We start from the raw sequence: 18,524 nt of genomic DNA, 5'->3' as shown, positions 1-18,524 counted from the left end.
TTTTGTTCACTTGAATTGATTCTATCATATATGCCTGTGACTAGATTTGAAAAGTTGACATTTTAACATATAGTACATTTATATAATTTTAACACTCAGGAAAATATAATACATTGCTTATTTGATCTTCTCACTCTTTGAGATTAGATTTGTATTCTGGAGTTGAATTCTAGTATTGAGTTGAATATGAATGTGGTTTTGTTTTAGATCATACTTTTTTTTTTTTTTTTTTTTTGTACTGGGGATTGATCCCAGGGGTGCTTAACCACCAAGCCACATCCACAGCCATTTTTTTTTTTAATATTTATTTTTCAATTGTAGTTGGACACAATACCTTTATTTTTATTTATTTATTTATTTTTATGTGGTGCTGAGGATCAAACCCAGGGCCTCGCACGTGCTAGGCAAGCACTCTACTGCTGAGCCACAACTCCAGTCACAGCCATTTTTTTATATATTTTATTTAGAGACAGGATCTCAGTGAGTTGCTTAGAGCCTCACCACTGAGGCTGGCTTTGAACTCACAATCCTCCTGCCTCAGCCTCCCAAACTGCCGGAATTATAGGCATGTGTCACTGTGCCCGGCATACTTTTAAAAAAAAAAAAAAAAAAAACATAATATTGAGCTGTTCCTCTCCTACGTCACCCCCATCCTCTTCCCACCTCCAGACAGTCTAGGAACAGCAGTTATATGGCCCATATCCTGCTGTCCTCTTTCCAGGTGAATGAAGCTATAAAGCTGTCCTGTTGTGGAGTTTAAATTTTCATGTCAATTTGATGGTGTGTTGTATAAACACTTGGAAATGCTTCTCATACAGCTGCTATAGTTCCTGATTTCATACTACATCTTAAGCATCATGATTTTATTTTCGGGTTAGTTTTTTTGTTTTTGTTTGATTTTTTGTTTTTGTTCTCTTTCTTGACATGGAGGTCTAACCGTGTTGCCCAGGCTGGTCTGAAACTCCTGGGCTAAAACAATTTTCTAGCCTCAGCCTCCCAAGTAACTGGGACTATCTGCACACACCACCATGCCTGGCTTAGGGTTAGTGTCTTTTGTTTTTTTTTTTTGTTTGTTTTGTTTTTAGTATTTTTTTAGTTGTAGATGGACACAATACTTTTATTTTATTTATTTATTTATTTTTATGTGGTGCTGAGGATCCAGCCCAATGCTTCATACATGCCAGACGAGTGCTCTACCACTGAGCCACTACCCCAGCCTGGATTTAGTTTTAAAACATCTTTATTTTTGACATTTTCAAGTGTGCAGAGAAATTACAATAATGTATTTTGTAGCTGTCACCCATCCCTAATAATTTTCAACTCGTGGTCAGTCTTTTGGCAGACATAGGAAGCACTAGAGATTTTAAAGCAAATTGCACAATTCAATTCATTTCCCTGAATTCCTCCATCATCTGTACTCAGTTCATTTTCATATACATGATTCCTATAAAAAGATACAAATGTCTTTTTCTTTCTTTTTTTCTTTTTTTTTTTTTTTTCTTTTTTTGTAGTTATAGATCGACAAAATAGCTTTATTTATTTTTATGTGATGCTGAGGATGGAACCCAGGGCCTCACACATTCTAGGCGAGTGCTCTACCACTGAGCCACAACCCCAGCCCAACCCAAATGTCTTTTTAAGTATCAAAAATAGGGCTCATGCATTGCATTTGGTTGGTTTCCTTTGTTTTGTTGTGTTTTGATTTTTCATTGGAGGGATGTATTTTGTTTTTCAAGGGGGTTTGTTTTGTTAGTTTGGTACTGAGGGCTGAACCTAGGGATACTTTACCATTGAGCTACATCTCCAGTTTTTTTTGTTTGTTTGTTTTTTGTTTTGTCTTTTGAAACAGGGTCTCACTACATTGCTGAGGCTGGTCTAGAACTTGCCATCCTCGTACCTCAGCATCCCAAGTAGCTGAAATTAGATTATAGGCGTGTACCTCCGCACCAGGCAGCTTATGTTTTTTTGTATGTTTAGATTTTGTTGTTGTTGTTGTTGCTGTTTTTAGTATACAATAATTCCATGTTCCTAAGGTAAATATGCCATTTATTAATTGAAGAAATTAGTCATTTGTCCTATGGTAGTTCAGTATTCTGAACTTGGTACTTCCAAGGTAGCAATATTTGTTCCAGTATTGTACATAAGTAGGAAGTTGGCTCTCTGATTAGATCCAGATGCAATTGGGTAGGGGCAAAAATATCTTTGAGGTAGCATTGTGTAGTTTCTGAGACATCACGTGACCCAGAATGTATAGATGTAACACTTTCAAATGATTTTCTCATCTGATTCATGCTCTTTAACATGTTTCTCTGTCCCCTGCAAATCCTAACTGGTAAATTTAGAATGGTCCTCAAATTGAGTGAGCAGAAACATCTGGTGCATTTATTAAAACTCAGATGGAAGCTGGATGTGGTGATGCACACCTGTAATCCCAGTGGCTTTAAAGGCTCAGTCAGTAAGATCACAAGTTCAAAGCCAGCCTCAGCAACTTAGCAAGACCCTGTCTCAAGATAAAATATAAAAAAGGCTGGGGATGTGGCTCAGTGGTTAAGTACCCCTGAGTTCAGTTTCTAGTATTTTAAAAAAAAAAAGATGATATTGTATTTTTATTTTTTTATTTTTGGTGCTAGGAATCTAATTGAAGTCCTCACACATGAAGTGCTTTACCACCTAACTACACCTGTAGCCAACATTTTACATTTTAGAAGGTTGATGCTGATAATCTTTCTCTGGAGATCATACTTTCAGAATCCCTGATCCAGAGGCCTGATAAGATTCAGACCTGATTATTTGCAGGAATACTTCACATTTAGTATTAATAGTTTCTTTGAATCTGTTTTCCTACAACACATCTTCCTAGTGATGCAGGAATATTCTGAATACTGATGGTAAACTTTGTTTTGCTAACTACTGAGTATATTACCATAGCCACAAGAGTATTTTTGTCACAATATCCAGAATAAGAATATATCATGTATATTTTTAGTAAGATAGTTATCTTAAATCATAAATTTGCTTTTATATGCCATTCTTTATTTAAAAACTTATTTCTAACTTATTTTCAGAATGACATATGTATTCTTAAATTCAAAGATAGATTTTGTTAGAACACTGATATATTATCAAAATACTTAGCATGAATAACAGTTCCCTTTTAAAAGCCTAGTATGTTTTATGTAATTTAAATGCTATAAAAACCCAAGTGATTCCTATTAAGTTTAAGATGTGTTGATTGAAAGACCTAAAAAAAAATTAACCTAAAAGTTTCCATAACAGTGTTTTTTTTAATAATTATTCATAAAATAAATAGGAGAGTTCTGTAGAAATCTAGAATTCTATTGCGTACTTTTGGAAAATCCTGATTAAACAAATTAAATATTTATATATCATTTATTTTTCTCATCTGTGTGAATAAAAGATAACTTGTTTAAAAAAAAGACTTATAGCCAGGTATAGTGTTATACACCTGCAATCCCAGCAATTTAAGATGCTGAGGCAAGAGGATTGCAAGTTCAAAGCCAGCCTCAGCAACCTTTCGAGGCCCTGAGCAACGTAGTGAGACCCTGTCTCAAAATAAAAAAGACTGGGAATGTGGCTTAGGCTTTTGGATTCAATCCCTCAAGACCTCACACATGAAGTGCAGACTTATAAAAATCAAAAACTGATGGTTTAATAGCAGATATGATTTAAGAGAGAATATATAAACCAGAATACAGTTAGAAGGAATTTTGCAGAATTTACCATGAAGAAGCAAGAAAATAAAATGTAAAAAACGATAGAATGAAAACATTGACCATACGTCTAATAACTTAAGTTCTGTACCTTCCCAGAGACTGGGCAGGATTGGGACCTTCTACATGAAGACTGCCCTGTTCCCTCCCACACCCACTGCTTTTGGCTTAGAATTATAAAAAATGAAGTTCCTCATTGGGAAAATCCTTTAGAAAAAGAAATTGGTAAGGAAGGAGTCCTACACTAATTTTGAGAAAAGTACAGAGTGATCTGGGCTGGGAATATGCTTTGTACTAACCCTGCAGACTTCTGATAAGTCTTCCAGAACAGGAAGGAGAATTTGAGAGAAGCAATTTAGGGTGAAGGGGAATTGAAGAGGAAGTTGTGATTTGGTCAAAGTTGCTGATTTAGTCCTATAATTTTAAGTGAATGCACATAGGCATTTGTGTTTGTATATGTGTGTATCTGGAATAAACAGTTTAAATAAATGACATCATTGTTTTAAAATAATAAAAGTTCTCAAAGGACAAGACAGAAAGAATGGGGCAAAGATAATATGTGAAAGGAATGGCTGACATTTTTTTTTGGCTGATGAAGGATATCCAGCCATGGTTCAGAAACTCCAGTAAAATCTCAAACAGGAAACCCTAAAAAATAAGTAAATAAGACTAAGACAAAGACAAACCTCAAACGCAGCCAGAGAAATAAGACTAATCCTCACCTAAAAAAGAGTAACAAATAGGGTCGGGCCTGATGGTGCACATCAGCTTGGGAAGCGGAGGCAGGAAGATCGCAAGTTCAAAGCTAGCCTCAGCAACAGTGAAGCACTAAGGAATTCAGTGAGATCCTGTCTCTATATAAAATACAAAATATGGCTGGGCATGTGACTTAGTGGTTAAATGCCCCTAAATTCAATACCCAGTACCCAAGACAAAAGAGTAACAAATAGCCAAGTATGGTGCTGCATGCCTGTAATCCCAGCAGCTGCAGGCTGAGGAAGGAGGATTGCAAGTTCAAGTTCAGCTTCAGCAATTTAGAGAGGCTCTATTCAACTTAGCAAGACCCTGTCTCAAAATAAAAAATTAAAAAAGGGTTGGGGATGTGGCTCAGTGGTAAAGGCCCCCTGGATTCAATCCCAAGTACTAAAAAAAAAAAGTAAGCCTCACCATGAACTTCTTATCAGCATTGGTATAATGCAGTCAAAGAAATAACTGCCGACCTTGTAAAAAGCATGTTTCATGGACTTTTTTTCCAAACTGACTTTTAAAAATTTCCCTCACTGGAAATTCTCTAGGATATTCTTTAGGCAAAAGGAAATCTCCCTAGGTAGATCTGAAGTGCAAGAAGGGAAGACACAGAGAAAACTCATAACTGTAGTACAGATAGGGGCCTTCGGCCTGATGGCCCACATATCATTGCCAAGGCCCTAAACTATAGATAATAATCAACACGTGTGGGATATCAGAAAGAGTCTAAGAGCTACTTTTCCTGAACTGAAGGAACTGGACCTTTGGAGCAAAACACAGGTACCTCTTGCTTCCTTCATCATCTTCATAGCAATATTTATCATGTCTGGTTTTGTATAAAGTAGATAGCAAAATTTTCATTTAGGTTGTTACCAATTAGTGGATACTGAAATTAATTTGGTGAATAACACCCAAAATTTTTTTTTTAATAAAAAGAACAGCCTGGTAAGGTGGTACACACTTGTAATCTCAGCAACTCATGAGTGTGAGACAGGAGGAAGTAGAGTTCAAAGCCAACCTCAGCAAAAGTGAGTCACTAAGCAACTCAGTGAGACCCTGTCTCTAAATAAAATACAAAACAGGGCTGGGGATGTGGCTCAGTGATCAGGTGCCACTGAGTTCAATCCCTGGCACCCAAAATAAATGAATAAAAATAAAACAAAAAGAATCATACAGGTACAGTGATGCACACCTATAATTCTAGTGGCTTGGGTAGGTTGAGGCAAGAGATTGCACGTTCGAGAGAACTTGCACGATCAAGGACAGCCTCAGCAATTTAGCAAAACCCCATCTCAAAATAAAAAATAAAAGGGTTGGGGATGTGGCTCAGTGGTTAAGCTCTCCTGAGTTCAATCCATGGTACCATATAAAAAAGCAAATACAATAAAGAATAAGACAAACATAAGAATACATTGAATCTAGTAAAGGTAAGAATTATTTCTTGAGCCAAGCACAGCAGCAGTGTACACCTGTAATCCCAGCTACTCAGGAGGCTGAGGCAAAAGGATTGCAAATACAAGGCCAACTTAGACCCTGTCTCAAAATAAAGGACTGGTAGGTTGCTTTCCTAGCATTAGTGAGGCCCTGGGTTCAATCCCCAGTACCAGAGGGAAAAAAATAAGCATTATTTCTTGAAATTCTAGGTATGTACATGAGTTTTGGTGTCTCTCTGCCTATATCAGTTCCTGCTATAAAATTTAGTTTTTCTCACTGTATGGTAAGGTCAAAAATATTTGCAAAACATCAGTTTAGGAAGAGAATAAAAAGTAACATCAAACTCCTTGTGATAAACACTCATTACAAATCCAACTTAAACCCCAAGCAGGTATCATGAACTGCTCAGGATAGTCTGTGACATTTCTGTGTATGATAAATCAACATAGAGTATAATTATGTAGTAGTCCCTACATAAGTAGCATCAAATAGATACTGCTAAGAAGTATAGGCTGCTCTTCTGCTTACACCACAAATGTTAACTCACACTACCCCCTCTCTGTTAGAGCTCAGCACAGTTTGGAAATTTTCTCTTTTCTACTTGAGATAGAACTTAATGATAAGCAGCTTTGCTCCCCAAATAAGTTAGCGATACAGTACTACTCTGTGCAGAATCAGAGTCTCAGTTTTGCTGTTCAAGCTACAACTAAAAGTTGTTTCTCTACATTTTCTTTACTCTTCAATTAGATTACAATTTACAGATCTCTATATTGTTACTTAGTACAGCGTATATTCGCCAAGGTCCAGTAATATTTAAAAGTAAATAAAGAGGGAAATGGCTATCAACACAACAGGAAAACAGGCCAAGATTGTCAAATTATCTGCAAACTGGCAGGAAGAGCATGCATACTCATCTGATTTGATTTGCAGAGAATAAAAAACTTATCAGAAGAAAACAGATGCTCAGAGCAGGAGCAAATGCATCCTATCTTTGACCAGCTTTTTTCCCAGTTCTTTTTATTGAGGGAGAAAAATGACTGCCAGGAATATTATCTAATCAGGGCAGGCCCTACTAGAAGTGAGCACACAGCTGAATTTTATTGTGTCACAAGACTTGTACTTCGAGTATACCATTCAGCCCAGATGAACATCCAACAGTCTGCATTTCAGTTTGGGGAAATGTTTCCAATCTTCTGACTCATTATTCTTGGGAGCAAGTGGGTCTCAGAAAATATAATTAGTACACAGTTGTTCATCCCCTAATAATATCTATTCTTCCAGCTTTCTTTTTTTAAATATCTCTTTAATTGTAGATGGACACAATATTTTATTTGTTTTTATTTTTATGTGGTGCCAGGAATCAAACCCAGTGCCTCACACATGCTAGGCAAGTGTTCTATCCTGAGCCACAACCCTGGCCCTCTTTCAGCTTTAAGTTATTCTCCATGCTGATTGCAGAAAACAGACTTCTAGAAAGTCCTTACCTTCATTATTCCCTCTTCTAGAAATTTTCTCTTTTATGTAATCCTGTCTTGATGGTCAGAAGGCTGACCTAGTGAGTTTATTTTGAAGCAGTAATACAGCAAGATGGATAGGTTACAAGAGAGTGTGACTTCTGTCTTACTAGAAGACTCTCTCTACTTGTATATTTCAATAAAGCGACCTGCCATAGTGGAGAGGCCCATGTGGCAAGGAACTGAGTCCATCAGTCCACCAGCCTCAAGGAACAAATTCTGCCAACTGTCACATGAATTTGGAAGCAAATCCTCCAGTTCAGCCTTCAGTGAGAACCCAGCCTGGCCAACATCTTGAACTGCAGCCCTTGAGAGACCCTGAAACAGAGCCATTTCTGATCTCCTGACCCACAGAAACTGCGGGATAACAAATGTGTATTGTTTAAAACCACCAAGGTTGTAGTGATTTGTTACACGGAAGTTCATAGGTAATACTATTAGAGTAAAAGCAGACTATAGCAGAAAAGGAAAGGAAATAGCTTGTCAACCACAGAAAGAGTTCTTCCATTTAAAATTTTGATGATGCTTTTCTCCATGAGATCCAACTATTGTATATATCTGTATGAAAACACAGGTGACTGGAAAGGGTACACACTAAATGCAATAACATTTACCTCTAGGGATGGGAGGAAGAAGGGAAAGGATGTGATGGAAAGGAGTGTTCACTTTTTTCCAAGGTTATGAAAATATAGATCATATGACATGTTAATGTACAAATTATGTTACAAAGAAAAAAGCAAGAGAGACTCTGAAATTTTCTTGGAAGCCTAGAATTTTTCTGGACTTTAAGCTAGCATCATGTTAATCATAAAAAGGCAAAAAGAATAACTGGAACTCTCAGCAGTACAAAATGTTGCAGCCAGGGCTGAGGTTGTGGCTCAGAGGTAGAGTACTTGCCTAGTATATGTGAGACACTGAGTTGGATCCTCAATTTTTACAGCTAGATTTTATAAATAAATAAAATAAAGGTCCATTGACAACTAAAAAATATTTTTTTAAAAAAATGTTACAATACTTTGGGGAAAGTTTGATACTTCCAACATGTACTCTGTATATATAAAAATATGCAGAAGGGCTGGGATTGTGGCTCAGTGGTAGAGTGCTTGCCTAGCATGAAAGAGGCACTGGGTTCAATCCTCAGCACCAGATGAAAACGAATAAATAAAGGTATTGTATCCATCTACAACTTTAAAAAAAAATGCAGAAAATAGCAGGGTATGGGGGCATACACCTGTAATCCCAGCAACTCCAGAGGCTGAGGCAGGAGGAGTGCAGTTTTTAGATCAGGCTCAGCAATTTAGTGAGGCCCTAAGCAACTGGCAAGATCCTGTCTCAAAAATGAGGCGGGGGAAAAAAAAGCTGGGGACTTAGCTCAGTGGTAAACCTTCCCTGGTTCTATTCCCAGTATTTAAAAAAAAAAAAAAAAAAAAAGACCATATGTTGCCAAGAAGATCCAGGGAGAACTCTGAGTAGGAGGGAATGTGCCATCTCTTGGGGTGGTGGTACATGACTGTATGAAACTATATGCATTTATCACGACTCAGTGCAATGCACCAAGAAGGGCGAATTTCACTGTAAGTAAATAAACGTGATTTTTAAATGGTTAAAATGCTGTTTAGGGTTTAGCTTTGTGGTTTACCATAATTCTATTGGTTTTCGACTCCAAGTTAAGTTATGTAAAGGTTTCTGTTTAAAAGAATATAAAGAAATTTCTCTTGTCAACATTACTTAGTTGTGCTAGGAACTTTATTATGAAGTTGTCTGATAGAAGAAGACATATACTGAATATCCAAGAACAGACATTGATTCATAACATTAAAGTATCATGTGCAGAGATGCTGTTTCAGAATAAGTGGTTGCATTTCTTATGTATTGGTGATATTGTTTATTTGTAGAGAATCATTTTTGTGTAATTTTTACAGCTAGATTTTTAAGAAATTAATGCACTTGAGGTGTTAAATTCTAGATTACATGTCACTGTTTCAAAATTAAAATATAAAACATAAAAGTAGCATTAACTTGATTCAACCTAGGAAATCCAATTTCATGTTCTTAAGAAATTAGAATAGTAACAAATGTGTCTTTTAGTTGCCATATAATCAGAGAGTGATTCTAGAATATAGATTTCATATTGAGAAAAAATTAATACTTTTTTTTTTTAACCCTCCACAGGTGAGGAAGAAAGTGCTTCCCGTTCTTCTGGATGGGCATCCTATCTGCATAGTTGGTCTGGACTTCGATAGGTTGATGAAAAGAAGATTCTTTATTAACCAAATAGAATCCATTTTGGAAAAAAAAATATGGTCATTTATATCACTGTTATTTTTCTGTTAAAAAGTATGTATATATATGTTTGCATCCTCCTATATCTGTACATAAATATAACAGATGTATATAAAGAGTCTCAGCTTGGAATAAAAGTAGAACTTGAAGTGTTGACACCAGTCCACGGCCTTGTAGCTCAACACCACAGACAGTGCAGTTTCTGTGATCTGCCTTGCATGACCCCGGAATGAAACAAAGGATGGAGTCACTCCCCTCTCTGAAATCTCAGGACCTGCCCGATTCTAGGCAGTACTGTGAATTTTGAAGTTAAACTAAATTTTGGTACCATACCAACTGGAATATAAGCTCTTAAAATAATGTTTCAAGACTGTTTTTTGCAAGATCAGATTTGCAGATAAGTTGTTATTAATAAGTTGCTGAGAAAATTTGGCGATTACAATATGAAGGAAAATGCTTTATTGTTGATTTTTGTTTGTTAAAGGATTGTGAAGTAAATATTCTTCAGTTAATTATGAGGTTAAGTTAAATTGCAATTTAGTTGTTTGCTTAAAGATTAACTGTTCTTTTTTTTTTTTTCTCTCCAAAGTATATTATCTCAAACTTGTTATGTTGTCAGAGCGCTAGTTTACTGGCTGATGTAACACTGACTATGAATACATGGGACCACCACTTTAGCAGGGGTTGATTTGGTCATATGTCTCTAGGTTCTTGTTATGGTACCACTACTTGCAAGTCATGAGTCTGTTTTGAGAATTCTCTCCATCTCCCCAAATAAGAACTTCTCAGAATAACAACTGCATTACTTAGAATTGAATCTAAACCTGAAACTGGTGCTTCTAGTGTTTGAGTGTTGTGCCCTCAGCATTCCATCCCATGGGATTTTAGAAAGACGACTTGTAGATCAGTGCTGTGTCTTCACAGTTCTGGTGAATAACCCTCGATGTTGGTGTTACTTACCTTTGATGCCTCTGAATATATTTTATTGACTAGATCAAAATTGTGTTCTTAAATCAAAATTTGAGAATTCTATTTTTAATATTTATTTGTTAATAAATCACTACACAGTATGCTCTCTCAAGTTCTTAAGTCTTACAATTTATATTCTTAATGTTCAGGCTCAGCTAGAGAACTGACTTTGTACTTCAATTACTGGGAACATTGCTTTCCAACTTAGATTAACTGAAATTTGCTGCTGACATGTTGAGTTTGTTCTTTAAAAAATATTTCTTTTCTCCCATCTTAGAAGAACAGACCTAACTAGTGAATGTATTAAAGAAAATTCATCTATTTAAGAGTTGACTTTAAAAGTTTAGTTTTTTTTTACTTTATAAAACTGTGAATATGAGTATGCCAGCAGCATACAATGTAAACTGTATTACTTAAATAAATTTCACTTTCTCTTTGAGCCTAGGCCTTTTGAAATCTATCTAAACTTGTCTTGAAATATAGTCTATGCTTATGATTATAACAGAAACATCTTTTTGCATGATAAAAATTACTTTGATTACAAAAGGCATATTCTTTGGTTTCAGCAATGAGGAAATGTAATGATTATTTTAATATCTATTAAATATTTAACTATATTATATTTTTATGCCTACTCTTCTTCTGTTAGCCACTGACTCTTTTAGGTTTTAAATTGCCTTATGAGTTTGAAATGCAAACTCCTTCATGACGGTCTTACACAGTTGGGACCTACTGGGTGCTTAAGAGAACATAGACCAAGCCACTGCAGTGGTGCACACCTGTAGTCCCAGCTGCTTGGGAGGCTCCCTTGAGCCCAGGAGTTCCAGCATGGTCTCATTGAGACCACCCACCCTACCTAGTCCAACACAAAGAATGTAGACCAACACTTTGGCATGTACCAGGTTGACCCTGATGCCCACTCTATCTGACACTCGGCCTTGGCCTTCCTTTGAATAAGACAGACATTGATTCTACCAGAGGCAGGTGCCCGTCTGGTCTGCAGCTGAAGGAGGGACTTGAATGAAGGGCTTTGTTCAGGCCCTTTGGGAATTTGAACTGGGAAATGGGCAGGCACTGAGAAAGTGAAAGAGAAAAGCAGGAGATGCCACAACACAGGGGAAAAGGTGACCTGGAAAGGAGTAGACATGGCAGCAATGCCGCGTAGTTCAGGAGTGAGGGATTGAGTTAATCAGTAAAGTAATATGATGCTTGCATTATTCCCTGAGACAACTTACTTTTCAAGACTATCCCTGCCCAGACCTGGGACTGGAATCCACATTTCCAGACTAAGTCCAGTGTTGTGACTAATGCTGGACTTGGTCCACAGCTGTCTTCAAAATGTCTTTGGAAACATTTTTAGGCCCCTAAACTTTAAGCCAAAATACGTTTATACTACCAAAATGAATTTATTAAAGGAGACTTTTTAAATGGTTGGCATCCTGTTTTGCCTAGAACAGTGTGGCTTTGCACCAATTGTTCTTACATAATATTAGTAACACTAACTCTCATTCTCAGAAGAGGGCCAGCTTGGAAGGGAAGTGTCAATGCCACCCTGCAGTACAGGAAGCAGAGATGGTAGAATGGGAACTGATAAGACCAGCTCTAATGTAACTCCCCCACCTGTACATGCTCCACCTGGACCACCTGCTAGAAATGAAGCCAGAGCACCTTTTGAATCAATCTACATGTTCCTCTAGTACGAAAGATAAGATTGTCTCCACAATCACCTTGTGGTGATCCTGTGAGGAGTCATGAATACAAAGAGTGAATATAGCATGCATACATAATGAGCTCAGATCCACCACTCACCTCTAAAAGTTATAAAATACTGCCAGGCACAGTGGTGCACACCTATTATCCCAGCAACTCAGGAGACTGAAACAGGAGGATTGCAAGTTCCAAGCTAGCCTCAACAACTTAGGCCTTATGCAATTTAGCAAGACCCCATCTCAAGCTGATCATGTGGCTCAGTGGTAGAGCAATTGCCTAGCATGTGAGAGGCACTGGGTTCGGTTCTCAGCCAACACATACAAATAAATGAATAAAATAAAGGTCCATCAACACCTAAAAAAAATTTTTTTAAATAAAAATTAAAAGGGCTGAGAATGTAGCTCAGTGGTAAAGTGCCCCTGGGTTAAATCCTCAGTGCCAAAAAAATTAAAATACCAACCCCTTCAAAATTCCCTGTGTTCACCTCCCAAGATCAAAAGCCCCTCAAGGTTCCTATATGTAAATAATTTCCTGAACTTCATACAAGTCATTTCTGTTTTATATGAATTATGTTTCCTTGTTTTATAGCTTTATAAAATTTGAATTATTCTCCACATTTTCTTCTGACTTACTTTCTAATTCAACATTACATAAGATAATTAATATTGATGCATATAGCCATACTTGTTTGTTTTCATGGCTATCTAGTATTCCATTTTATTAATATTTCACAATTTATTCCATCTATCAATAGCTATTTCAGTTGTTTCTACTTTTGTATTCTTTATAAATGATGTTGCCATGAACTTTATTCAGCATTTTTCACAGAACTTAGGTACAGGAGTTTGGCATATATGGACAATGGAAATGCTCTATGATAGGGTATACATGTATTGAATTCCACTAGTTAATGCCAAATGAGTTGATGGTATCAATGTGGTTTTTTTAATATTTATTTTTTAGTTTAAGGTGGGCACAATATCTTTATTTTACATTTATGTGGTGCTGAGGATCAAACCCAGTGCCTGGTGCATGCTAGGCAAGCACTCTGCCACTGAGCCACAACCCCAGCCCCTCCATGTGTTTTTGTTGTTGTTGTTGTTGTTTGTTTTTTAAAGAGAGAGGGAGAGAGATTTTTTTTTTAATATTTATTTTTTAGTCTCGGCGTACACAACATCTTTGTTTGTATGTGGTGCTGAGGATCGAACCCGGGCTGCAAGCATGCCAGGCGAGCGAGCTGAGCGCGCTACCGCTTGAGCCACATCCCCAGCCCCTGCATGTGTTTTTTGATTGAGAGTTCCTATTGCTCTACATTCTCATCAACTGATATCAGATTTTTAATTCTTGTCAGTCTATTCTGCTGGGTGGAATCTTATTGTGGTTTTAATTTATAATTTTCTTATACTTTTAAATTATATCCTTCTAATTCCTAATGAGCACCTTTTCTTATTAACCATTTTATTTCCTATTCCAAGAAATTTCAGTTTCATGTATTCCATGGACTATTTCTATATTGGTTGTTTGTCTTTTAAACCTGGTTCATGAGAACTGCAAATATTTTTTTTTTTCCATTTGTAACCTATCTTTTCACTTTTTTGAGTTTTTTGATGAACAAATGTTCTTTTGCAGGGATGGGTGCCAGGAATGAAACCAAAGGCAATTAACCACTGAGTTACATCCTCAGCCCTTTTTATTTTGTAAATAAGGTCTCACTAAGTTGCTCAGGGCCTTGCTAACTTGCTGAGGCTGGTCTCCAGCCTGCAATTCTCCTGCCTTAGGCTCCCAAGTTGCTGGAATTGCAGGCATATGCCACCACGCTTGACTCAAATATAGTTTGTTTTTTTTTTTTTAAGAGAGAGAATTTTAATATTTATTTATTTATTTTAGTTTTCGGCAGACAACATCTTTGTTTGTATGTGGTGCTGAGGATCGAACTTGGGCCGCACGCATGCCAGGCGAGCGCGCTACCGCTTGAGCCACATCCCCAGCCCTCAAATATAGTTTTGATTTTTTGTTTTCCCAATTGCTAGAGATGTTGAACATTTTTTCATATGTTTATTGGCCATTTATATTTTTCCCATTTTTTAATTGGATTTGGTTTTTGTTTTGTTTTGTTTCAGCTCTTTATATATTCTGGATATTAGTACCCTGTCTGAGGAGAAGGTGGCAAAGATCTCCCCATTCTGTGGGCTCTCTCTTCATGTTCTTGTTCCTTTGCTGTGTAGAAGCTTTTTAATTTATTCGCACTTATTGATTCTTGATTTTATTTCTTTCTCTTCAGGAGTCTTTTTTTTTTTTAAAGCAAGATTTTTTTTTTTTTTTTTTTTTTAAAGAGAGAGAATTTTTAATATTTATTTATTTAGTTAGTTAGTTATCGGCGGACACAACATCTTTGTTTGTATGTGGTGCTGAGGATCCAACCCGGCCACACGCATGCCAGGCGAGCGCGCTACCACTTGAGCCACATCCCCAGCCCCTCTTCAGGAGTCTTAAGGAAATCAGTGCCGGTATAATATGTCGATGTGGTGAACCTACATTTTCTTCTAGAAGTCACAGAGTTTTTAGTCTAATTCTTAGGTCTTTGATCCACTCTGAGTTGAATTTTGTGCAGGGTGAGAAGTAGGGATGAAATTTCAGTTTTCCCAGCACCATTTGTTTAAAAGGCCATCTTTTCTTTAATGTATGTTTTTGGCACCTCTGTCAAAGATCAGATGACAATCTTTGTGAATTCGTGTATCTTTTATTCAGTTAGTCTTGGTGACTTCAGTTAGTCTCAGCTAGTTTTGGTACCAGTGCCAGGCTGTTTGTTTTAATAATTTTTAATTGTTGATGGACCTTTATTTTATTCATTTATTTATATACAGTGCTGAGAATCAAACCCAGTGTCTCACACATGTGAGGCCAGTGCTCCACCACTGAGGCACAACCCCCGCCCATACTATAGCTCTGTAGTACAATTTTAGGTCCAGTATTAAGAATATCAGATAAGGGCTGGGGATGTGGCTCAAGCGGTAGCGCGTTTGCTTGGCATGCATGCGGCCGGGGTTCGATCCTCAGCACCACGTACAAACAAAGATGTTGTGTCCGCCGAAAACTAAAAAAAAATAAATAAATATTAAAACTCACTCTCTTTCTTTAAAAAAAAAAAAAGAATATCAGATAAATCAGAAAGGAACATAAAACCCTATTTTAAAAAGGGGGTCTAAGAGGGCTGGGGTTGTGGCTCAACAGTAGAGCACTGGCCTAGGATGTGTGAGGCCTTGGGCCTGATCCTCAGCATCACATAAAAATAAATAAATAAAGCAAAGGTGTAGTGTACAACTACAACTTAAAAATATTCTTTGTTAAAAAAGGGGGGTCTAAGGGAAATTCTGCATCCTAAATGTCTCCCTCTCTCACTCATCCCAAGCTGCATTTACCCTACATCATCCTTACTCCTGCTCTTCTCAGAACCTTCCTAGCTGGCCCTATTACTCTGACCACAGGATTGCTTCCTTAAGAAACAGTTCTAGGGGCTGGGGTTGTGGCTCAGCGGTAGAGCACTTGCCTCACATGTGTGAGGCATTGCGTTCCATCCTGAGCACCACATAAAAAATCAATAAACAAAATAAAGGTATTGTGTCCATCTACAACTAAATTTTTTAAAATTTTTTTAAAAAAAGAAACTTCTAAAGAAAATGCCAAGAAGCCAGGCATGATGACGCATGCCTGTAACCCAAGTGGCTTGGGAGGCTAAGGCCTCCCAAGTTCAAAGCCAGCCTCAGCAAAAGTGAGGTGCTAAGCAACTCAGTGAGACCCTGTCTTTAAATAAAATACAAAATAGGGCTGGGGATGTGGCTCAGTGGTCGAGTGCCCCTGAGTTCAATCCCTGGTACCAAAAAGAAAGAAAACACCAAGAGACACTGACATTTGGAAATTCCCTAATGAAGAGATGTTAGTTGCCATTATCCAATAGTAAAGTGCTTTTCAAGAAACCCTCCCACCATTCCAAAATTGACAGCTCTCTTAAGTAAGAGCTTTTTTTTTAATTGATTTTTTTTAAAAAAATGACAACGGAATGCATTACAATTTTTATTACACATATACAGCACAATTTTTCATATCTCTGGTTGTATATAAAGTATGTTGACACTAGTTGGTGTCTTCATACATGTACCTTGGGTAATAATGTCCATCACATTCCACCATCCTTGCTACTCCCCTGCCCTTTCCCTATCCCTCCCACCCCTCTGCCCTATCTAGAATTCATCTATTCCTCCCATGTTCCCCCTCTTCTACCCCACTATGAGTCAGCCTCCTTCATCAGAGAAAACATTTAGGCCTTTTTTTTCTTGGGATTGGCTAACTTTACTTAGTATTATCTTCTCCAGTGCCATCCATTTACCTGCAAATGCCAGGATTTTATTCTCTTTTATTGCTGAGTAATATTCCATTGTGTATATATGCCACATGTTTTTATCCATTCATCCACTGAAGGGCATCTTTCTGCTGCTATAAACATTGATGTGGCTGTGTCCCTGTAGGATGCTGTTTTTAAGTCTTTTGGGTATAGTCCAAGGAGAGGGATAGCTGGGTCAAATGGTGGTTCATTCCCAGATTTCCAAGGAATCTCTATACTGCTTTTCTTATTGGCTACACCAATTTGCAGTCCCACCAGCAATGTATGAGTGTGCCTTTTCCCCACATCCTCGCCAACACTTATTGTTGTTTGTCTTCATAATAGCTGCCATTCTGACTACAGTGAGATGAAATCTTAAAGTAGTTTTGATTTTCATTTCTCTAATGGCTAGGGATAATGAATATTTTTTCATATATTTGTTGATTGATTGTATATCCTCTTCTGAGAAATGTCTGTTCATGTCCTTGGCCCATTTGTTGATTGGGTTATTTGTTTGTTTGTTTGTTTGTTTGTTTGTTTTGGGGGGTTGGGGGTTGTTACTTAGCTTTTTGAGTTCTTTATATACCCTAGAGATTAGTGCTCTATCTGATGTGTGCAGGGTAAAAATTAGCTCCCAAGATGTAGGTTCTCTGTTCACCTCACAGATTATTTCTTTTGCTGAGAAGAAACATTTTAGTTTGATTCCATCCCATTTATTGATTGGGGCAGCGCTCAGATCTGATCTCCATCTGGCCAGGTACCAGGTATCCAACTCCCCCGCCCCCCAGTGGCGATAACTTGGCACAGTGACCACCCAACACAAAAACAGCTCTCAGGTGGGCAGGTGTGCAGTGCGACCAGGGCACCACCCACCTGGTGTGAGCCCGGTGTGAGAGGTCCCGGAGGCGGGAACTGTTAAGTAGGATTCTTAAGTAGGAAGATCAGCTAATCAAATATTTGAGGCAAGCCTTCCAAAAACAGAAGATCTCAAGATACAAAAGAAAATATAAAAAGGTAATATTCTTAGAGAGCTAAGAGAATGTTTCATCCATGAAATAAGATCAGCGTGTTAATGAATATGAGCAATCAAAACACAGAATGAACTCCTGAAAACTAAATTGCAATAGCAAAAATACATGATGAGAAAGAGGTGGACAAATGTAAACTATTAAAGCAGAAAGACATCCTAATCCAGGAAGCCCAGAATTTAATAGGAGTCCCTGAAAATCAATGTAAACAAGAAGGAATTTCTAAAGAAATAAGAAAACTGAAACATCAGTTCCAATACATATATATTATAAAGAAGCAGAACTGAAGTTGAGGGTATAAACAGCCCAATTAGAACTATGAGCTTGCACTCATAATTCTCTACACCCTCCAGCAGCTGGTGTTTGAGCCCAAGGTTATGAATTGATAATTCCGTGAGTGGCATGAAACCTCCTTTCTTTTTAACTTCTTTTTAGTTGTTGATGGACCTTTATTTACTTATATGCAGTGCTGGGAATTGAACCCAGTGCTTCACACATGCGAGGCAAGCGCTGTACCACTGAGCCACAACCCCCAGCCCACAGAACCTTTTGAACAGGGCGTCACCGCAGCAACTGGGCAGTCTCAAACCAACACCTTGGTGCTGCAAGTTCCCAGGAGGGAACTCTGACACTGAACAGCTAAAGGACTATAATTCATTCACCGCTTCTGACAGCAACATTGTCCATCAAAAGATAGTGGAGAGGGGCTGGGGATGTGGCTCAAGTGGTA

General features: G+C 37.6%; 1 protein-coding gene across 2 annotated transcripts in view; it reads left to right on the top strand.

Annotated features, from left to right (window-relative positions):
- The window catches only part of Gcc2 (GRIP and coiled-coil domain containing 2), a 48,775-nt gene extending 37,658 nt beyond the window's left edge, over positions 1 to 11,117 (top strand). For both annotated transcript variants that reach the window (XM_076832734.2, XM_076832735.2), the window contains one exon: positions 9,599 to 11,117. In XM_076832734.2, coding sequence (XP_076688849.2) covers positions 9,599 to 9,669 — 71 coding nt within the window. In that variant the 3' untranslated portion in view covers positions 9,670 to 11,117. The remainder of the gene's footprint in view (positions 1 to 9,598) is intronic.
- The last annotated feature ends 7,407 nt before the right edge of the window (positions 11,118 to 18,524 follow it).

This window comes from Callospermophilus lateralis, chromosome 14, assembly GCF_048772815.1.
Source record: "Callospermophilus lateralis isolate mCalLat2 chromosome 14, mCalLat2.hap1, whole genome shotgun sequence".
NCBI lineage: Eukaryota > Metazoa > Chordata > Mammalia > Rodentia > Sciuridae > Callospermophilus > Callospermophilus lateralis.
Note: the sequence above shows the minus strand (reverse complement) of the source record. Positions and strands in the feature narration are given on the sequence as shown.